The sequence below is a fragment of the Copadichromis virginalis genome, linkage group LG19 (genome assembly GCF_057382275.1).
Source record: "Copadichromis virginalis isolate Kocher_CV1m ecotype Utaka linkage group LG19, C_Virginalis_male_GT1.1, whole genome shotgun sequence".
NCBI lineage: Eukaryota > Metazoa > Chordata > Actinopteri > Cichliformes > Cichlidae > Copadichromis > Copadichromis virginalis.
Genome location: NC_140636.1, coordinates 29,545,859 through 29,569,393, shown reverse-complemented (window position 1 = coordinate 29,569,393; position 23,535 = coordinate 29,545,859). Strand labels below are relative to the sequence as shown.

At 43.3% G+C, this 23,535-nt stretch overlaps 1 protein-coding gene across 5 annotated transcripts in view; it reads right to left on the bottom strand.

Moving 5' to 3' along the window:
* Positions 1-247: 247 nt before the first annotated feature.
* Positions 248-23,535, bottom strand: part of pacrg (PARK2 co-regulated) — a 152,925-nt gene continuing 129,637 nt past the window's right edge. The window contains exons 5-6 of one of the 5 annotated variants that reach the window (XM_085440908.1): positions 18,465-18,551; positions 248-621 (exon numbers count right to left, since the gene is read on the bottom strand). In XM_085440908.1, coding sequence (XP_085297034.1) covers positions 461-621; positions 18,465-18,551 — 248 coding nt within the window. In that variant the 3' untranslated portion in view covers positions 248-460. Of the gene's footprint in view, positions 622-2,248; positions 3,022-15,941; positions 16,151-18,464; positions 18,552-23,535 lie in introns of those variants that run through there. The other 4 variants (XM_085440911.1, XM_085440907.1, XM_085440910.1 and 1 more) reach the window with 4 other exon arrangements.

Sequence of the window (23,535 nt, the reverse complement as noted above, 5' to 3'; positions counted from 1 at the left end):
GAAACCTTTGTGGTGAAGCGATAACGGCTTTCAGATCTGGAGATATAAAATACTTTATATTTATATTTCGAAATATCATAAATACACACGTGCTTCGGAGACAGCTGCTGCTGGAGCTGTGGACGCCAGCATAAGTCTTGTCGCTGTACATTGGCATCTTCTTTAGCCGACATAAATCCAAGATGGCCAACGCTTCAACAGCAACATAAGTGTTTGAAAGGCGAAAAAAATAGATTCTGCGGGATGATTTACTTAGATGCAACAGAATTTTTAATGTTTTCATACATTTTAAAAGAGGCTTTGAAACAAACGTCAGTATGCACCGAGGACTTTCCATCAGCTGTCTAAATAAGTCACTAAAGAAACGGGAACAGAACAACAAACTGATAGCACTTTAAACATGCCGCTGTAAATTAAATCTTAAAGACGTGGACATGGCTGACAGCCCCTTCCTCTCTCCTTAGTTCGTCAGGCAGGACTGATAGGTGGGGATCATGTATTTGATGTTTATATAGGCGTCCGGTCCTCCGTAGCGCTCAAAGATCTGGAGAGTCTCGTTGATCAGTTTGCCAATGTCCTCTTTCTCCAACTGGTCGTAGTCGATGCCATCTCCGAGATTTTCTAGGGGACGAGCAAAGACATAAACCAGACAGAATGAGGAGAAACAAAACAAAGATGGCGTATATTCTAGGAGCGCCCGGGTCATTTCAGACTGTGAGGCTGATGTCAGGGCTCACAAAGCACCACCTGTGGCCACAGCGCATTGCTTTGAGACTGCAGACCGAGTCGGCAAATGCCATCCTTCCATCTGACTTCAAACCCAGTGGACAGACTGAATTTAATTTACTCCTCTTATGCCGAGGGACCGAACGGCAAAAAGAGTTTTCAGCTGAAAGTTTAATGAGGCGGCCTGCGGAGGGGAGAGCGGCGGAGAGGACGCACGAGGTAGTGTGTGCTCTGCTGCTGCACAGAGCACGCGCCGGTGCACATGAGGCATGAGCAGTGAGCTGGAGTCATGCTCCAAAGGTAGGAATGTGCTCGGTGTGTGTGTGTTTGTGCTGTTATCTTCTTTCACTGATGTGATTGTGTGATTTTGATTTGGAGTAAAATCTGAGACAGTAAAAATCCTCAAAAACACACAAAGGAGCTGATCCTCTGCATTTCAGTTAGGACCCCTGCAGTTTATAGTTGTGGATCACGGCTTTATTCTGGGATGTCGGACACAGTGGGTTGCAAAGAGGCTTGCAGGTAATGCTCAAAATGACATTAGCTGAACTGGGATTGTAACTGACCTGGAGTCTTTGGTTTACTGAATTTAAATAAATTCCACAGCTGTGGACGTACATCTGTACGATAAAAAAATCTACATCTCTTTGACCCAAGTGGACTCCTTTAATGCTACGCTTTGGCTGCATGTTTGCATACTCCACTGTGATTAAAAATAAACTTGTGGCTAACTGAAAAGCAGTGAAACCTGCCCTCCACTATCACACACACACACACACACACACACACACACACACACACACACACAGTGCAGCAAAACACATAAAAGTACAACAGCCGAGCACACAGCGCAGGAAGAACTTGTTATCAGGAAAACATTCCTGAGGTGTCCAGGCTGCACTCCTCCTTCCTCCTTCCTTTTCACCAGCAGGCACACTTAAATGCGTGCACACACACACATACACACACACACACACGTTGACTTTATCAGCACACAGCAAACTGCCAATCTCATGCCAGTGCACCGGAGGCTCAAAACACTTTTCAGAGGAATGACACACACACACACACACACACACACACACACACACACACACACACACACACACACACACACACACACACACACACACACACACACACGTCCAAGTTTGTTGCCAATTTAAGGCCCTGCTCAACTAACATATCCTGAAGAAAGAGTGTAGATTTTATTTCTGGAGGCTATAAAATAAAACAAAGGAAAAACAAACCGGTCATTTGACTTTAGAGAGATTTGAGAAGAGAAGAGAAGAGAAGAGAAGAGAATCATCAGGATGTGATGTGAAAAATTAAAAGCAGCACTTAAAGGAGGACCCGGCAACCCCTTCTTTCACTCCTAATTAGACGTGGAGAGAGAAAGGGGACACTAAACCTCACGATAACCTCTTCCAAACACTCCATCCTTTATTCTTTCTCAGTCTTTTCTAATCACTCATCTTCCCTTACAACCCCACCAACCCTCACCACCCCTCCATCTTTCTCCTCTCCTTTCCACTCGTCCATGGCCTCCTCATTAAAACACAAAGACAGCCAGTCCCATAAAGTGGACTGTTAAGCAGTAACATGTCTATGATCTCAGTCTGCAGCTCTCGCTTTTTGATATGTGGGGGGTTGGTTTCCAGCTGTGCTTTGACCAACAGTTAGCCCAGATACACTTAAGATTTTTACAGCTTTGGCTTTATTTAGCAGCTATTTACTGTTTTCCTTTTAGAGATACAACAACTACAATAGTCGCATACGCTGAGGAATGCATCATTCGAGAAAAGCTCTTATTCACATCAAAACTCAGGCAGTGGTTCATTTTGGAGCGGCCCACAACACAGGCGTCCGCACCCTACTAGTTAGCAAAGTTTTAAATAGCATCTATAATGCAGCCAGTGAAAGAAAATCAGAGATGTGTGTAAGCTGGGCAGTGAGAGGTAATGAGTACAGTGACTCTTACAAACTTGCAGTCTGCTTCAGCTGCGTGTGTGTGTGTGTTTGCACAAAAGCATGTTGGTGTAGGTTACAAAGCCAAGTCTGTGGAGAGTTGCCCCCTGTTACTGTGGAAATGAGCAGCCAAAGCCAGCCCAGAGGGGGAGCTTGGCCTTCAGACAGAGAACGGGGGAGTCGGGGAAGAGGTGCAGCTTGGGAACCAGCGGAGCTCCGACCAGTTTCCTGGGGCCTGGAGTTGGGGCAGAGAGGTTGTGCAATCTGGGGCCTTTCAGCCCATCCAAACACATCTCGCCTGGTGAGCTGTTGGGAGGCCAGTAGCATCTAAAGGCAGAGAGCAGAAGAATTTTCAGCGATTCTCAATATTTAAAGAGCAGAAAGGGGAGAAGTGTGTTTAAGCAGGGATGGAGGAAAAGGAGTGAGGAAGGAGAGGAGGGGTGAGGGTGTTAAAAGCAGCCTCTGCAAATGTCCTTCAGCAAAATAACTTCTCTTTCTACTCTTGCTTTTTTTCCCCTTCTCTCCCCTCCCTGCTTTTTTTTCTTCTTCTTTCCTCTCTCCTTTTGGCAATATCCGCAACCCTGGGCAAAGAGCGAGACAGAGGGAGAGCGAGGGGAAAAAAATCTTTAAAAACAATCATAATAAAAAAAAACTCCCACCCCATGAACAGAAGGAAAAGGGCCCTAGCAGGAGCCGGCTCTATGTTCCTCTGAGGAAGACGAAAGGTCGATACAGAGGCAGACAGCGGAGGATTCTCGGTGCAGCGACATTTGCTACACAGAAGGTGGAGGAGGAGGAAACGCAAGGTGGCTTGGAGACGCCGCTTTGTTTCTGCCTTTTATGCTAAATCCCCGGGTTTAAAGGGGGCCTTTAGCACATAAAGCGAGGTGAGGAAGCTGGAAGGAAGAGATGAAATTATCTATCTATCTATATATCTGTCGATGCCTCTCTGGCTCTGCTGTGATTTCTGCCAACCCACAGCAGACCAAATCTAAACTACACACAACAACAGCTGCAGCCTTCCTCCTCCTCCTCCACCTCCTCCTCCTCTCACACCCTGGTCTTTCTTCATCCCTCAATCCCCACGGTCCTAAACAACCTGTCTTCCCACATCAAGCTGAAGACGAGCTGTCACAGATGGAGGCAGCGCTCGCTGTTTCTCCGAATTACCTCCAAATGTACAGACAGCGGCCTTTCGAGGCATATTTACTGCTGGCAAACTGGGTCTAATGGGTTATAAGCAGACCTCCTTATTGCTTCATTTTTCCCTCTGAAACTGTAAGAGAGCTGCGCTCTTACCCAGCCCAAAGATTTCTGACTGAGGTTAGTGTGCATTATGTGTATGCTGTGAGGTTATAATCCCCTTCTCCCCTCTGCTGCCAGGGACTGAGTGACACACACAATGCAAAGGCTTTGGGAAGTTTAGCTCGAAATTCCAGTGCTGGCTCAACGTAGCATCATCCCACCTGCTTTGTTTCTAATCAACTTACGCCTGGTTATGGAGGTTCCTAATGAAAGCAGCTTAGAGAACAGACCCCCCAACACAATAGCCCTTTGATCATAGCAGCCAGATGCTGAAGAGACTCAATGAATGTGAGAGACTTGTTTTTCTTTCCTTCTTCTTCTTTTTTTTTTTTTAAATTTCCTCTGAAGGGCTTTGGCCTTGCTGAAAAAGGGAAATGGAAGAATGCAGGTTATGAGTGTGATGGAGCAGCTTGAGTTCCAGGAATATTTTGAGCATTGCTGCACAGCTGACTGTGTTACAAGAGTGCATGTGTTGCATATCTTTCCTGCTCACAAACCCGATAGCACTCGAAGTCCATTTTTTCAGGCAGACTAAAGAGCGTTTTCATTCAGAAACAAAACCAAACAGAACAGAGTAAATTCCATGAAATTCAATTTTTTTAAAAACCATCAATGTTTGTAATTGTTCTTTCATAGTTATATAGTCGCAGTTTAATGTGACTGTTTACAGAATTTGAGCTTAAAAAGGGCTAGAGAAAGGGGTCGTGCATTTTCTTCGCCTTCTGGGTACAGTGTTTAACGCCTTCAGGTCTCAAAGGACAAGGAGTGAAGAGAGCACAGCGGCGGTCTGTGTGCAATGGAGGGTGTGTGGGTTGGAGGAAGGAGGTGATGGGAAGTGGATGGGACCATTGGAGGAGGTCTGTGCTTAACAGCAGGGCTCTAATTAAAAGTGCCTCACAGTTGGGTGCCAGGCAGGCCTCACATAAAGGGACTGTGGTGGAGAGTGTGAGACTTGATGTGTGTGTGTGTGTGAGAGAGAGTGAACGTATGCTAGTGTGTGTGTAACCACAGGTGTCTGTGAAGGAAAGGCAGAAAGACAGAGTGAAAAGGGGCTTGTATATGCTCTTATATGTGTAATTCTAAGTACTGTATGTAGTTTTATGAGTTTACTGCATGTGCGTGTAGATGACATAAGCATTTTTAAGTGATTACATGTGACAAGGACAGAAAGAGCTAGAGAGCAAGTAGGAAAAGGGTCCTTTCTTAAAAATATATACTTGCAAAATCTAAGAAAGGCTCACAGGATGTTCAAAAATACAACAAACACCACCTCACCCTCAAATACTGTTCTTCCCCTCTCACTGTGCCATTGTCCCCCCCCCCCCCACCACCACAATGGATTAGGCTAGGCTGATGGACAGCATAGCTGTGGCTCACATATACATCCACCTACACACACACACGCACGCACGCATACATATACATAAACATGCACGCACCTGGAGCTGGGCTCATTCCCTGGCTGTTGCTTTTCCATCACAATCTCTGTGTGTAATCAATAATAACATTTCAGCTTAACACAGCTAGCCCCAATGAGGGCTGCAGCTCCAGTGGCATTACATTAAACACATACACACACGCAAACACACACATGCACAGATATCCAGAGGAGAGACGTAAAACAATAGGCTTATGGTCAGCAGTAGTTTATTAAAGCCCCGGCTCCTGCACCGGCCCTCATCTGAGTGCTCGTGCTTACTGAAGTCTAACCTTTGCTGTAGGTCAGCGATCTCATTTTCCATGTGTTCACCCAGCCCAGCAGTGCTCAATCTATAGGCTAGGTGAAGCAGAGTACCACTTCAACCCTGTGAAAGTTGGACATCAGCAAAGCAGCAAAGCAGGCAGATGAGAAAACGTGTCAAGGTCAGGTTGCAGCCCGGAAAGTAACGCCGGAGGAGTGTGTAGACAAGGCCGAGACTAAGACGTAACCAGCCGAGGATGCTCCTGAGCTGCTCAGGTGCTAAAACTGTTAGATTCCTATTGATCTGGGTCCCACTGGCTTAGTAGACTACATCTGTGCGTGGATATACAGAAACTGAATTCCAATTCCACGCTTCCGCCAAAATCATGCCGTGTCTTCGGCTAATCCCAGGTTGTGCGAGGGATTGAAAGCCCGAGCGAGGCAAGGTGAGAGGCTCATCACACTTCCACACATCACAAAACCCTCATTTTACTCATTTCTTTTTCAATTAGCCCACACGACCTAGCCATGACCGAGAGCAATATCAGTTTGCACCATTTAGTCATGCTTTTAATGCACAAAGAGGGCTCATCTTAGATGATGGATCAATGCTATTTGCCAAGCTGTTATCATGTCCATTATTGTTTCAATTACCACCAGCTTGATACATGCATCTCGAAATCAGCCCCAGCATGCTTATAACAGGTTTAAAGGAAAGAGCCATCCCATAATATGTGTGCAGGTACATTACACTGATGGGCAGTATATGTTTTAATTCTTTTTAGATCAAATTTCACATTGTTTTAGGCGCATAAGTGATCCCTGTTGGCTTGCTGAGGTTTTAATCTGGGCCAGAAAATATGCTTTTTACCACGAGTCTGGTTAGACAGTGGGTCATACATAACCCAGCACCGCCTACAGACAAATCCCACAGAGCAGCAGCAAAGCTACACTCTGAATTCAACTGTACTGAACTCTAAGAGGCTGCGGCGGCTCAGGCTTCAATAATACAGAGGTCGATCCTGAAAATTTGGCTTTCTCGTGGAAGAAGAATGCCAAACGTACCTGCCGTTCTTTTCAACATCTTCCACAGAGATTTTATAGTAAATGATTGTGGACCACGGACATGTTCACCCAGCTTCCGTCTCCAGTGAAAGGTTTCATAAACTGCAATAGGTTTTATAGAACAAAACAAAGCTTTTAACAGTATAGCCGACCACAAAGGACCTACCCTTTCCCACTCTGCCCGTCTGTGTCGCTCCCTGGCTGGGAGCTGAGTGTCAGTGCTGTCAGGTGTGAGTCAATGCCGTCAGATGTGATCTCATTACGCCAACTTACCTCAAGGTTAGCAGCGGGCTGCTGGCTAGGCACAAAATCGATCTGCACCAGGGACAGGCGTTAAAGGCCACCGCAGTGTGCAGTGCGAACACCCGGACACAAGCCAAACACGCACTGCGCTTTGAAATGCAAAGGCCACTTAAACAGGAGTAAGCACATAACATACGTACACAGAGAAACTGAATGTGTACTATAGAGTCTGAGCCCACAGGAATTTGGCGTAGCTTATATATAGATAAAAGAACGACTTTATAATGGCTACTGTTAATAAATAATCAATTATTCATATCTAAAGTTTAGTTAATAATGATTTTATTATGAAAATAAAATAATAACAATGTTGCTAATTTTTATTAATGTTACATTTTATGATGCTTTTGCCATTAGATTAGTGCAACAATGGTTGCAATGTCAAATTATTATTTTTTAATTTGTGTGATACATATTAGCAGAATTAAAAAACAAATCTAAATCTCTGCAGCATCTTTACAATAGGTATATAAACAGTGTTTAAAAATGACGTACTAAATAAATAAAATAAAAAAGTATTTATTTGATTTAAAATTTTAATTTTAATGCAAAGAATATATATAGTTTATGGCTATTTTACATGGTTATCAGCCACCCCATAATGACTTTAAATATAGATGAATAATACTAACAATCTCTTTAAAAATAATTTCATTCTCAAATACTAAAATAATAGAAGCAATAATAAACTGGTAAGAAATCATTTTCAGAATAAAGAATAAATATTTTCAGAATAAAATAGCTGTTTCTAATCAGCTATGATACATTTATAAATATTTAATATTACACAAACTACTGAAAAACTGACATTAAAGAAATCATTAATAATTAGCAAAGATAAATAATATCAGTTTAATTGCCTGATAACAATTAAAAACAGACTACAATTGAATAAATTAAATAAAAAAATACAGAAGAATATGGATGGATTCACCCTTTTTAAGGAGTGGAGTGTTTGCCCACAATTTAAAAACATGTCCCCGCGCATTTACACATCTGTGGAGGTCACAACACCACGCATTCCTTACATCTCAGCATGCAGAGAAGTTAAATTAATCATGGTGCAAAAAATATACAAACAAAAGGGAATAGTTTAATTCCTATTCAGGGTGGCTGATGACTTTCAGAATACTGGAGGAATTAATATTAATAGCAAACAGCTTGGCTCGTGCACTTTTGCTCTGGTAGCAGGTGTCTATATGTGGGGGATACAAGCGCCTTGCTAGGGCTACCTGCCTTCCCTTCCTCTCATTTACACATCTTAATGGGTGCAGAGAGCATATGCTTTAGCCGATCATTTTTTTTAAAGATTTACTTTCTTTGAGAACTACTAAGCTATTGAATAAAACATACTGCACAGCTCGGGAACAGTGTGGCTACTCCTTTCCGTTAACACCTCCATGGTGAAAATCTGGATGCACAAGTATTACATTTAACCTCATATTATAGTCTATAAACACTGTGAATAAACAGATTAATACAATCCTATGTTTATGTCTCGTGGTTTATGTCTAAGGATAAGAGCCACACACACACACACAGACACAAAAGGGAAGGGAAGCTGAAAGAGTTTTCTAAGGTGCTGCTGCTTTTGATCAATTTAAACTGAATTTGTTCTGTAACAAACTGAATTCATCTCAACTTTAAAGGCATGAAAAGAACAGACTCGCCAGACCCACATCAAGGCCAACCATTAAACATCTATTTAACTATTTAACAGAAAAAAGAAGATGAGAGATATTTCAGTGGGAAAGGACAGTTCAGATGATGGAGCAAGCCCCTGGTTGTTACAAAACAATTCAAAGACGGGTCCCGGCACTCACTCACTTGGACACTAGAAGGGGGAATTATGTTAAAATGCTCTTCATAGACTACAGCTCTGCATTTAACACCATAATTCCCTCCACACTCACCACCAAGCTGGAGCATCTGGGACTCAGCTCATCTATGTGTCAGTGGATCTCCAACTTCCTAACTGGCAGACCACAGGCAGTAAGGATGGGCGGACATGTCTCAGCCTCCACCACTCTCAGCACTGGAGCCCCCCAGGGGTGTGTTCTGAGCCCCCTGCTGTACTCTTTGTACACATATGACTGTGTGGCCACTACCAGCTCCACCACCATCATCAAGTTTGCTGACGACACCGTCGTGGTGGGCCTGATCTCTGATAACAACGAGACGGCCTACCTGAAGGAGATTAGGAATCTGGAGAACTGGTGCCAGAGGAACAACCTCCTTCTAAACGTCAGTAAGACAAAGGAGCTGATAGTGGACTTCAGCACTAAGCAGGAGAGGAACTACCAGACCCCCGTCATCAACGAGTGCCCAGTGGAGAGAGTGGACAGCTTCAAATACCTCGGAGTTCACATCACGCAGGACCTGTCATGGTCCTGTCACATCAACACCGTGGTGAAAAAGGCCCGACAGCGTCTCTACCACCTCAGACGCTTGAGAGACTTCCAACTGCCCTCCAAGGTGCTCAGGAACTTTTACTCGTGCACCATAGAGAGCATCCTGGCGGGAAACATCTTAACCTGGTTCGGGAACAGCACCATGCAGGACAGACGAGCTCTACAGAGGGTTGTGCGGTCAGCTGAGCGCACCATCCGCTCCGAGCTCCCTGACCTGCACTCAATCTACAGCAGGCGGTGCTGGACCAAGGCCAGGAAGATCGTGAAGGACCTCAGCCATCCCAACAACAGACTGTTCTCTCTGCTGAGGTCAGGAAAGCGATTCCGCTCCCTGAAGACCAACACAGAGAGACTGAGGAGGAGCTTCTTCCCGCAGGCGATACGGTCTCTCAATCACACCACCACACAGTACTGACCCACACATATGGTTCTTACACACACACTGGACTTTCTGGACATTGTTTTTGCACACATTGTTTTTTTGCACAACACTGGTCACTATATTCTTCATTTCCGGTTAATACTTGTACAGCTGCTGTTATTGTGTATATATTTATTTATATTTAGATTTCTTCATACATTCTTATATAGTTCTATATTGTGTATTTTGTTGTACAGTTATTTTATTTTCAACTTTAATTTATATATTTTATCTTATTCTTCCCAGTTAAATTTACCCTTCATTCTAATTTGTGTTGTACAGTTATTTCATTTTTAACCTTAATTTATATTTTATTCCTTCTTAGTTAAATTTACCCTTTTTAATTTTTCATATTTATTTCCTATCTTATTCATAGCCTTTCCTTTTTTGTTTTCTTTAGGTCACGAGCAGTTGTCCAAGCATTTCACTACATATCGTACTGTGTATGACTGTGTACGTGACAAATAAAATTTGAATTTGAATTTGAAAAATCAAAAAAATTGCTAAAACGGACTCGAATCAGAGGAATTGCGTCCTGTAAACGCAGCAGAAGTCCAGATGGCAGCCCGTGTGGGTTTCAGGCGGAAAAACTGACAAACAGAAAGCGATGGAAAGAGAGAGGAGGAGAGGAAGAGCGAGACGCAGAGGGAGGAGGTCGGGCGGTGCAGCAGATTCCAAGAGCATTTCCCTTTGTCCTCTTCGCTCGTCACAAGAGGAACATTTGAAGTGACGTGCAAATTTAAGTCAGTGACAAATCAAAGTCCTTCATTGATGTTACTCTGAAGTTTGCTGAGTATTCTCCCTGCACTTCACGTTTTTTGCAAGTCACTGAAGGAATGTGACTGCAGTCGAAACATTAAAAAAATAAGGTGGGTTTATTTCTGTATTTTCTCCTCACACCTAAAATAGCACCTGTACAGCCTTATGACTGTACAGACACACACATGGACACACACACACATACTTATGCCCATACACAGTGATGGGCTATGTGCCTGGCTAATAAAATCACTTTAGCCTTCATAACCACTTTAGCCTTGGAAGCTGCCATCAGTGGAAGGACAAACACACACACACACACACACATTCACGCACAGGAACGAACAGTGAGCGGTCCAGCCCTTCCATTAGCCTAATGAAGTGGCTCCCTGAGATGGATGACATGACATCACCTCCACCACCAATCACAATATCACCCCTAAAAAACCTTCCACTAAAAGCCCCACCCCTCCTCTGATACCGCACCCCCCCACACCGTTGCTTACAGCACCAAATGGACGGCGAGCTTTCCAGGACCCATTCGGCCCGCTCACAACACTTTTATTGGTCTGGTTATTTATCTCTTTAATGCAATTGGCTGGAGCAGAGGCCTCATGGATGGGGAGAGCTAGTAAATCACGGCGGGTTGAGGGCAGCGGTGTGATTAAAAGAACTTTGGCTCAACAATGACAATGGCACCAAGCGGACGGCACTGAGTCCACTTACATTCTAAGCAGAAAGAAGCGCAGGGGAGGGGAAGCTGTTCACTGATGACATTTACAAGAAAGGACAACGCACATAAATACAAAAGTGCATTATTGTTTTTTTCTCCATGCAGACAGAAAATCAAGTTTTTCAGCCAGTGAAAAATGAGGATGCTTTCTCCTAATCAGATAAATGGGAGCTGCATATATATCTGTTGTGTGATATTATAAGCAGTACTTTTGGATGTAGTCCTGTTATGAAGCTTTGAGTTGCCATCTTGGCAAACCGTATGCTGTCCAGTGAGCAGCCAATGAGCATATCCTGAATAAAGGTGTCAGTATACCTGCCGCATTGGTCCAATGGTCTCTATTTATGCTCACCATTAAAGCGCAGTAAGCCACTGCAGCATTCTCCTGGACAACAGGTGTCGCAAGTCACACAATACCGCCACACCTGTTGTCCAGGAAGAGAAGAAGTTAAAACCCAAAACAAAGACATTTCTGAGAGTTTGTTTCAAAGTTTTTTCCACAAAGTCTCGTGTTTCCAAACTGAAATATTAAAATCATGGCAAAAATCTAGTGTACATCTACACTTGTGTCTTCAACTCAGCTGAGACCGGGAGTGAGCGGTAAGCACAAAAGCAATCAATGACCCGACACTAGGGAGTGAGTCCATGAAGTCATGAAGAAGGTGCTCGCTGAGGTCTCAGTGTGAGGAAGCTGTTTTCCCATATACGTCTATACAACCGAAAAAGCAAGCCAAAGGCTTTTGGCAAAAACAGGAGTCGCCCCCTTCTGGTTACTGAGATAAATGCGTATTTCTTGCATTTCTATGACTCTCCGCTTCAGACCTGGAGGTTAGCTCCATATTTCAAAATATCGATGTTCAATATCAAGTGTTTCCTTGCCATTTTGGAATGGGATGAAATCTTTAGTAGCTCTTAAGATGCTCTGCGTTAGTTGGTTAGAAAAGAACAAAACAAAAAACAGATGCTATCAGTGTCACGGTTCAAATGTCATTTACTTGCAGAAACTTACATGCCTCTCCACTCATTTAGAGTTTTATTGCAGATGGCAAACTATCTACCAAAACTACAGACAGGGAACACTTCCTGGTTAAAGTCACACAATCTAGTCCCCTTTCGCTCCCTTTCCTCCGTCCACTTCCCAGAAGGACAAAGGAAAGCGTTTATTGGTGGAAAGCTGCAGGTACAGGCATCCATAAACAGTCAGTGTTTTATAGGGAGTGGTAAGGCCTGGGGTTCTGTCACGGTTTATGACTCCCCAAACTCTTTAAAGCAGGAGAGTTTAAGTGTGGTATTTACATAAAACAAGCCAAGGTGTCTGTGTGAAGCAGACCTCACTGCAGCATGGGACATGCTTAGCATTTCTTACAGATCGATAATCTGAGCGTGACAATCACGAGTAAGAATATTACTCTATATTTATATTTTTCCTCTATTTGTGAATCTAAACTAAAATTTGTCTTGTTTAAAGAGTATGTTTTACACCTGAGCAGCTGTGTGTAATAAAGTGTCGCAACATTTTATACCTTTGTAGCACCAGCACATTCAGTACACAGTCAAACTTATTTCCAGCATTAATACGGCCTCATCACCTTTTTTCCAATGGCATCTTTGCCTTCTGTCAGCTTTCCCCTTTTTGCTCCAGCTTTATTTATTTACTTATTTATTATCACACTCCACATGGGAGGGAAAATAGGAGATGACTGATTAAAACACAGTAAACTCTATATAGCTATCCAACGGGCCTGCACAGGTATCTGTGTGTGCGTATGTTTACTTATTATTAGTGGATGTCCCCTACCTAGTGAGGAAGGTGCATCCCAAACCGAAGCAGAAGGGGAGAGTATAGGAGGCATAGGAGGATGCACATAGGGTGGCGGGATGAGGGGGTGTAGAGATGTGCTGGGACAGCAGTACCACCCTGATGTGAGTCATAGGACACACTGTCAGCAACCATCCAGCATCACACACTGAGTCATTACGCTACAGGAGAGAAGGCGACAACAGTAGCCATGATCAAGGAGAATGGAAAAAGGCCCATCAGTGATAGATGGAAAGAGAGGAAATAGTCAGCATCAGCAGTAATGGTGGCGGCCTGTCTGTCATCGTCAGTGATTATGATGACGATGATGGTGCGAACACTTTCAAATGTTTACAAGTGCAACGACAACATGGTAAATTATTGATGCTCTGAACTCCATTTCTTCTCCATTGTAGGTGATCAGATTAGGCTTTATCTCATTTAGACATATTTAATTTTTTTATTTGGCGACTGCCTTTCCAAGAAGCAAATGTCTTTGTTTTTTTTAAAAAACACCTTCAGGGTAAAGGAGGTGGATATGGGCTTTCACAGAGCACACTCTCACTTTTGATTTCTTACTGCCACTCAACTTTTTTTCTTCTAATCCAAGCCAGATTTTTTCCGTGACCCTAAAGAAATCATAATCAAGCCTTAATCACAGCAAGATGAGAAACCGGCAATGATTGCATTTTCCCCATCTGTGATTTGCAATGTCCTTTTTAGTCCTTCCAATAAGGTCATAAAAAACTTTCTTAAGGACTTAAAAAAGTGATGAGGACAATAAACAATTAACTGGGATATTCAATTAAAGGGAAAAAAAAGTCAAGCAATCTGCCTTTTGCTTTTTTTAAACAACAGTGGAAAAAATGAATCTTTGCTACATGTATTACGTACTATATTTATAGTTGGAGGGACTATAAATGCAAGTTCAGAAGAGCCAGATGTAGGATATTCTTACTAGCATGCAAGCAAAACTTGGATACATTACAACCAAATTTGGGTTAAAATGAAGCTAAGCTGATACACTTGTGTGAAAAAGAAGTCTTATGAAATACTAAGTATGCCGCATGATTCAATAGCATGTAGCATGTTATGTAATTGTTATCACTGGTTTCTGAATATCACCATTTTGGAAGGGTTTCCCTCTCGTCTTTGCAACGTTGTTTCAGTTCATTGAGGTCTACAGATATTTGCAGAGCGCTCTTAAGGTCCTGCCACAACATATCAATCAGGTTGAAGTCTGGACTTTGACTGGGCCATTGCAACACCTTAATTCTTTTCTTTTTCAGCCATTCTGTTGTAGATTTGCTCTCGTGCTTGGGATCATCGTCCTGTTGTGTGACCCAGTTTAGGTCAAGTTTTAGCTGTTGGACAGATGCTGTTTGACTCTAGAATACTTTGATATACAGAGAAGTTAATGTTCAACACAATGACTACACGGTGTCAAGGTCCTGTACCTGCAAAACAACCTGTAGTCTACTGCGATTCATAGTTGGTTTGAGGTGTTTGTGCTCATAAACAAATCCATTTTGGTCTTGTATGTCCAAAGGCGATTGTCCCAGAAGTCTTGTGGTTTGTTCAGTTATAATTTTTCAAACAGTCTGAAATGAAGCTCTAACATTTTTTGCAGTTTCTCTGAACATTGCACAGTCTGACCTTGAGGCAATAGGACATGAACTCCTGGGAGGATTGTTCTTTTGAATGCTCCAGAACTGAACAAACTTCCAAAACGTTGCCTTTTATAGAGGTGCTCACACTCCCTGATCATCCTTTAACCAAACACATTTAATTAGCATGATCTCACTGCTACACACCCTCATAATTCTTATGAAAACAGCAATGGTGTACTTAGCTTTTCTGTAGAAAGCTTTTGCTTTTCCATGACGATGCCTAAAATTACAATATTCTACATTTTTCTCCATAAACGCAGACTTGCAAAATGACAAAAGAAAGAAGGAAAAACTCGTTTTATGTTTTTGATAGATAAACAGTATAGCAGTAATAATATATTGATGTCATGTTGTGATACACCCTGATAGCTCAATAATTATAACTGCTTAATAATCCCACCACCTGGTGCGTTGACAGAGGAGACAAATTCATAACATATGGCATAACTATCTCCAGTGAGAACCACAAATGAAATGTCACAATGCAACGGATTTTCCGGACTTGTTTAATTATGCAGTCTCCTTACACCTCGTTCTCGTTGACAATATTTAACACGCAGCTGCGCTAAACTGTACAACGTAAAATGCATTTTCTTTTGACATCTTGTTGGGTTTTTTCCCCCCTGAACTTCAGAATAAGACGCACTATTTGAAATATGTTGGCATCTATCGCCGATCTGCAAAGGTTATAGAGTGCTGCATGCGTATGAATATTAGCGTATATGTGATAGCGCTTTAGATGTGATTAGGGCTTTGAGATTTGAATTATCTCCCCGTTATGTACTCCTGCAACAGACACCTTCATGTCACATTCATACATCACCATGCAAATAGCACAATAAACATCCCCCCGATAAGCACTGTATTTGTCTAGGGATATGTTGACAGCTGACAGGCTTTATTCATAAGGTGCCTGTGAGGCTTGTGAGTTTTTCTCTTTCCAAGCGGACGTTTGTATCCATGTAGTACCCAGGCTAAGCACTGTCCTCTGGCCAAGTGGAAAGCAGGCCCATTAGGTCGGCATAGAAGGGACCATTTATTTGGCTCTTTTTCTGGCTGTGGCTGTATTATCTGCCATGATGCTATTTGTCTGAGACCAGCCAAGCCGCCAATGCGTCAGGAGTTGGGGGGGGGGGGGGGGTGTAGATGAATGATGGCTCCAAGACTCAGCCAGTTTTGCTTCGCTGACAAACTGGGGCAAGAGCTGGAGGGCTGAGGCGATGAGAACGATGACAAAGAGCAAGGATGGAGGCAGGCGCAAGGGACACTCTGGGGTGGCCGGTTCACCAGAGGACACAGTTTAACAGCACCTGTATGCAATGATTGATCAAAAGAGGAGGAGAGAGGGCAATGGTGTTTGAGATACTGCATGATATAGGATGAAATTATGTGACAGACATACAGAAGAATACAGAGTTCGAGAGGTGTAGGTGTGGAGGAGGAACGTAAAGACGGAGAGGGAATAAAACAAACAAAAGAAAAACTACAAAAAAAAAAAACCCCACACACAAAGAGCAAGGGCCCCAGATGAAGTCATAGCAAGAGAGTGGGAGACAAATAAAGAGAAAAGGTCGCTGGTGCAGGAATGTGTGAGCAAAAGAGACAGAGAGAATATATATTTGTCCCCTGATGGGAGTGTGTTAGGAGTCCATCTGGGGAGAAATGAGATCAGTAGCTGACTTAGTGGTAGAGGAAGACTTTGCTGCCCTGGAGCTTACACAACACCTTCTCCCATTCTCTCTGCTTGGCTCTCTGGTCTCACACAACCTGCAGCGCATTTAATCTGCTGGACCATTTTGTGCATGTGCTCAGGCTTCTGTGTGTGTGTGCCCACGGACACCTGTGCAGTCTTATTACCCAGTCCTACTCCACCTCTCCATCAAATGACTAGGGCAGTCTGGCCCCCGCCCCACTCTCTCCTCGCTATCTTTTTCACTCCATCCCAGCTGAGACCACAGAGGAATCTCCTCATAGAATCACCCACTAAATCATCTATCCACCAAAGAGACACCTTGGCAAACACTCTTACTGCCAGCTTTCATTTTCAATCCAAACACACACAGGATAGACAGTGGGTGGGTTTGAATTTGGGGGGAAGATACGTGGAAGAGCTACTTTCATGTTTCACTTTATATATGGACCCCAAATGTATCAATTACAGGAAGTTATCAGTAACTGCTGTTAGCAATCAGGCTCTTTGGTGGCTCAGAATGAGCCTTTGGGGGTTTACTACATGTGCATCATGTGAGTAAATCTCAGGGTAATTTGGGGTTTTATTGATTTTTTTGTAACTGTTCTATACACAGGCTCAAATATAAACTCACACTCCTACTATGTACCTTAGCAAGTTGCCCCTTCAAATTAATGTCAGGCTTGAGCTTTGGTAGTTCCTTGATTTCTCCTGAACATCCTAACCAAAATTTCCTCTCCTTGTGTACAATTATTTGAACTCATGATCTTGGAATGTATAGTTCTCCTCCTTAGATTTTCACTGAGTTCCTTGAACTTTCCCTTTGTTCCGAGTATTGGTCAATCCAATGAGTGCTGTCAAAAAATATATTTTATGTTGCAAAGTGAAACTAACACTTGTAGTCAAGCATAACCACTAGGATAAGTTAATAGGCCATGGCTAAGATTTAGGTGAGTGTATATATATTTTTGAACCTGTGTGGATTAGTGGTTTGTCATCAAAGATGAATGTTGTACAATTATTCCAGCCTGGAAAAAGCCCCAAATTACCATGACATTCACTCCCATGATGAGTGTATTTATGTACTTCTGACCACAAATGTATCATAGTGATGAATGTGTGTGGTTCAGGTTTGGGGAAGACTGTTTTCGTATTTCTCTGTGTTTGGTTGCAGGTGGTTTGATCCCGCCTGGTTTCCGCCCTCGGGTAGAGCAGGTTTGCTGTCACACACCTGCAAGCAATCTGCTCAGTGAAGGCTGTTTGTTTAAAGCTGCCTGTGACGGGCTCTGCACCAGACTGTCCTCATCACTGTGGTAGTAAATTAGATTTCTGAGTTGGTTCCTGTGCTTATTCATCAATGTTTAGTAACTCCTGTCTCCTGTGTTTCCTCCAGTGCCCAGTCACCTGATCAACCCTCTTAAGAAACTTGCCCTCTGGATCACAAATAAAATTTCTACAATCCCCCCCCCCCTTTTTTTTTTTAACCATACAGCTCCTGTATGCTGACCCACTCTGAACTTTGCCTCTCCTTTTTCACAGGCCCTCCCTGTGTGCCAGTGTTGTGTTTAGGGACAACTCGGGTTTTCTCTACATATGTTTCACAGTTGTTTTAGCTTCATCAGCAGCCTCTGTTAGCTATGAAAATGAATGTGTTTGTGTATGTGGAACCTGTTTTAACCAAGTGACAGTCTTCAGGGCTGCATATTGAAGCGCCTAAGACATTTGCTCTCTTGGCCACTTGAGGCTGACTCCACAGGCAAGTCGATCCCCACAAACCCCCCAGCTTCAACCATGAAACAAACTTCTTGGTACAAGAAAGGGTTTGATCTACAGGCAATTTCACCTGCTAGGTCTCGTTATGCTAGTCACATAACTGGACCTCTGGACTGTGTTTGTGGTGGTAATGCCTTCTGGAACACATTCAATGGAGTTACCTGAATCATAGTACGACTTTCTCTGTTGATGGTTATGAATGGGATTTGCTAAAGCTTCTCTCTCTCGTTCAAACTTAATCTTGCTTGCTGAAAAAAACAAAAAACAAAAACAAAAAATAAAAAACAGGCAGCATGGGATTAGCAAAAATGCTTATGCTGAGTCACAGTAGCAATGTAGTCTACACTATATTAACTTGATGTGGTCTGGTGCAAACAGGTGACACATGTACTGTGTGAGTCCACTGTGCAAAGGATCCTTTTTATACAGCATAATCACAGGGTGCACTCAAATCCACTGACGCATATCAACATCCCAGATGACACAGCACGGATCTTTTTCTACCCAGGAAGCCAAAGGAAGACAGAAAAAGGCTTATGTATAGTTCTGGTGACGCTGAGATGAAGTGTGCCAGAGGGGAACCAGATGAGGTAGGAGAGGAAGGGAAGCCATCGGGGAGGCAGATTAGAGAGCCTGGAGGCTGCTGAAGAGGGGAAAAAAGGAAAGAAAAGCTAGAAAAGGGATGAAACACAGAAGGAGCTCTGTGGAGGAGTTAGCTAGTGGTTAACAGTACCTGACAGAGATAACACTGCCGGTAGGCTTACCTGATTACAGCAGTGTGCTGGAGGACAATAAAAAGACGTATGCACATGGCGCGTCATGCACATACACAAACACTGCAAACACACACACAGACACACACACACACAGTGCCAAAGGGCTCAACAGGAAGCAGTAGCTGCAAAATTCTGGATAGATTCGTACATCAGAGTGGACTGTTTATATCTTCAAGTACTTCTGTATTGCATAAGGTGTGCGAGTGCATTACATTCAAGAGGAAGAAATACATCAGATGTATTAGCGAGTTCGCCAAAGCTATTCCTCCCCCTCACTCTTCTCTGGTTGCAGAGCAATCAAGCAGAGGCTCATATAATACAGTCTCTCCGCGCTCAAACTTTCCTCTTGATCTATGTTTCATGGTGTACGAGACCGAGCCGGAGCGCACAGCACTGCGGCAGTCGTATAAAGTCACAAAATTATCCTGGCCTTACAGGACGAGGAAGCGAGAGGAGTTAATTAATCACTAGTGCCTCATTTTCTCTTTATAACGCTCTCATTTACTCTGTGGCTCATTTCTGTGTGTCACTCTTCGCTCACTGTCTTCTCCCACTGCTGATCTGTGTAAGGTGTTTGATGAGGGTAGCAGTGGCTAAAGAAATAACTGATAGTTTTATTTTATTTTTTTGGTTAGCTCTAATGCCAGCTTTACTCTTTATTAATGGATGGACCCAACTTTATGCAAGCAGCATAAAGCTGAACGATTAGCTAATTAGCTGCGTGTGATATTTCGTGTCAAAGAAGTCGGTTTTCTCTCTACGCAGGCGGTTCTTTTAAGTAGAGATGAAATTAGTTTATCAACAGGAAATTAATCAGCAACTATTTTGATAACTGATTAGCCTTTTTTTTCTGTTTCCAAAAAAAAGACACATTTTCTGATCCCGGCTTTTTTTTTTTTTTAATTAATTATCTAGAGGTCTTAGAGGCTGTTTGGCAGACAAAAACAACAATTTCAGGACACTGCCTTTTTACACTGAACTGAAAAGTTGATTGCTTAATTAAGAAAATGATCAATTATGGAAGTAATTACTAAATTCCTGGTCTACTTACAGCTGTTGCAGCTTTTTAAAAGCTTCGCCTAGAACTGAAGACGACGGGAAAATAATCCCTTGTAAATTTGATCATAATTGGGATTTTCTTTCTTTTCTTTTTTTTAATTATGCTACATGTTCAGAGAAACTCATTTGACTTCCTGGCTCAAGAGAGAGGGACAGAGTTGAGTCGATTAGTCATTTTTGGTGATCATTTATATTAATAACAAGCAGGAGTGTGTCTGCAGCTCTGCCTCAGCTCATGTTCCTGTGATGAATGGTTTATTAGTTGGTGTCCGATCTTTCTTGAATATTCATTATTAGTGTACACATATAGATTTTTATGCAGCCGCGGGTACAGTGATTCCTTTTAATCACCAGGAGTGTTATAAAATAATTAAACACTGAGAAAAGTTAACACATTCATGTGCAGTTGCACAAATCAAGGTGATATGTTGTTAACAAACTGCGACCAAAGTGAACAAAGTCAAAACCTCCCTGTATGAACTTCCTTCAAACTGCAATCTGAAGTTACTACATGACCCACGGGCCTCCTTCTGCGGTATCCTGCAGCGCCGCAGCTGGACATGGGCGTGAGATAGAAAGAGCCAGATGCACGGCGAGAAAAACACAGGAGTGGGAGGTGGAGAAAAGCCAGTCAAAAGTTATGAAACGTGCCCCTTGAATAATCAACGCCCAAATCAATTTGTTCAACGTCCAAGGGAAGCGGATGGACTACAGAGGAATGCGTGGAGTGGGCGGTCGCTCGGTGCATCCAAGTCCATATCTCAGACAAACACACAACAGCCAGAGAGACTGCCTGAGTGTAGAGAGAGATGGCCAGGGGGGATGGGACCGAGCTGAGACACACACACACACACACACACACACACACACACACACACACACACACTCTCTCTCTCTCTCTCTCTCTCTCTCTCTCTCTCTCTCTTCTTCCTCTCATTCTTTCTCCAGTTTTTGATAGATACTGCAATGCACATAAATTTCCATATTTCTTGGATTAGCGAGCACTTCTATGTTCATACATTTTTAACAATACTTGCTATTTGGCCAAAAGTATGTGGACACTGACGCTGGAACATTTCACTCATTAAGTTTAAGACCGATACAACTTGGATATCTCTATCCATTCATTTTCTTCTCCTTATTCAAGTAGAGAGGAGAACAGCCGAAGTAAGGGCGTCCAGACCTCGGTCTCTCCAGCCACCTCTTCCAGCTAATCCTGAAGTGTTCCCGGGCCAGCTGAGACAACCCGTTCTCACTCCCAAAGCGTAACATTTTACGCTAGGTGACAAATCGTCACCATATTACGTTTTCGGCTACCCACCACGTTCCTAAATGACGACCTCGGAAAAAGAGGAAATATGAGAACCGTCTGGACTGAACCTACACATGTTCGCTCTTATTCTTCAAATCGCTTAGAAACACACTATTTAACATCATTAAAGTCCTGGTTAAGGTCAGGAATAAGGTTATGGTCAGGGCTAGGGATAAGGTTAGGTTTAGGGCTGGAATACAGGGCTGGAACGTCTACTCCCGCGGGAGCGTCATTGCACTGGATTCCAGCCATAACCCGCCGCGTACCATAAGAACGCCGAAGGTCTCCTTTCGCGTTCCTCAGGAACGCCGCGGGACGTGACAAAACGTCGACATGTTACGCCTCGGGAGTGAGAACGCTCTGGCTGAGAGATGTAATCTCTCCAACATGTCCTGGGTCTCAGTTAAATATAATACCATGTTCCCCGTGCCTTCACTGCTGGTCGGCAGTTTTGTTTCCCTCACCTCTGTCTGTGTGTCTGCCTGGGCGCGGCAAGTTGCAGTGCACATATATCCCTGGTCCTTCCATTCACTCTTGCCAGACTATTCTGCTGCTAGGGTGTAACGCTTAGGCTAATTCCTAGAGTTTTACTTGTTTGTTAAGTTTGAATTATCCTTGGCTCTTTCTCCTTGTACTCTAGATCCTTCTTTTGTGCCAGCCGTCACATCACAGGCCCAGTCTGCCAGACTAACGCCAAAGAACGTCACCTGCCAGTCCACCCCACCCTGCCTCTGCTTTGGCGGCTAAAGACCTAAACATCATTTTCACAAATAGAAATCAAAAATTCCATTTCTTTAATTTATCGCCTTACCCTCCCACTGTTACATTTTTACTCAAAATGTCCTAACAGGGAAGCTTCATTGGACCGAACTGAAGTATGAGTACGACTTGTGGAGTTGCAGTGCAGTACAAGAGTAGAAAAGGCCCGCAGGCAGCAACTGGCCCACTGTGCCCCGCTCAATAAAGGCAGTCGTTTTATGACCCCGCCTCTTGGCATTTTGATTTTAATACTCTTCCTCTTTTCCTTGTGTCTTTCTCACTTCCCCTTTCACTGTTTCTTTTGTCGCCAAAAGATCTGTATTTTCCTTCACTTCTATTTGAATTCCTGCCTCGTCTCCAAGAACGGCGTGTCTGTCTACTGTCTCTGCCTCCTCGCTCCTGAACACTGGCAGAGAGGCGGCCTAAAGTGGCGGTGGGAGGGGGTGGGACAAATGCTGGCCTAACCAGATTAGCAAGTATCCTATTTCTTACACTGACAAATTAATTTCCGTACAAATTAAATGAAGGGACTCTCCCTTGATAATTCCCTTGGAAATTGAAGATGGTTTGGAAGAATGTAATAAAACAGCATCTTCTACAAGACACGCACACAAAAAAATCTAATTACTAGCAGAGAAAAATAAAGGTAGGCTAATAAATTAGGGGAAATATAAAGGCAAGAAGCCAGAATACAATATGGTCTCTGAAACCAAGTAATGTGAAACAGAGCGGTTACTAGTCAGGTGGAGTTAGGCTGAGCAGAAATCCAGAAAAGGGTGAGAAAAGAGAAAAACAAAGAAACAAAAACCAGCCATGTCTATTACAGGATCTGCTATATTCCTGCAGGCAATGGCAAGGCAAAGGTAAAAGACAATAATGAAAGTGAGAGGGAGAGGGTGGGTGGGATAACAGAGGATGGGGAAGGAGAGGAGAAAATAAACAGCTCCCAGACAGAGACAAAAAAGAGAAGGATGGATAAAGAAGAGTGTGAGTGGCAGGCGACGGCACAAGGCTGTCTGGGCTCCGGCTGTTCAGATCCACTGACATTTACAGAGTGGCCGATCGCTCCTTGCCATCCTACCCTTGAAAAGTTCAAACGCACACTGATCCACAGAGGAAATGCTACGCCATGTGGATTAACACACTCTCTCACATCTCTCTGCAGGCCTCCCCTCTGTCTTTGTGTGCTGCTGCTGTCAGTCTGTCTGTTTGCGCATCTGTCTGGTTTCACGTCTGTCTCTTACCCGTTTCTGCATTTTCGACAGCACAGGACCAATTCCCCCTCTGATTCAAAAACGTAGCAAAACTTTCCGTATGTGTGACGAT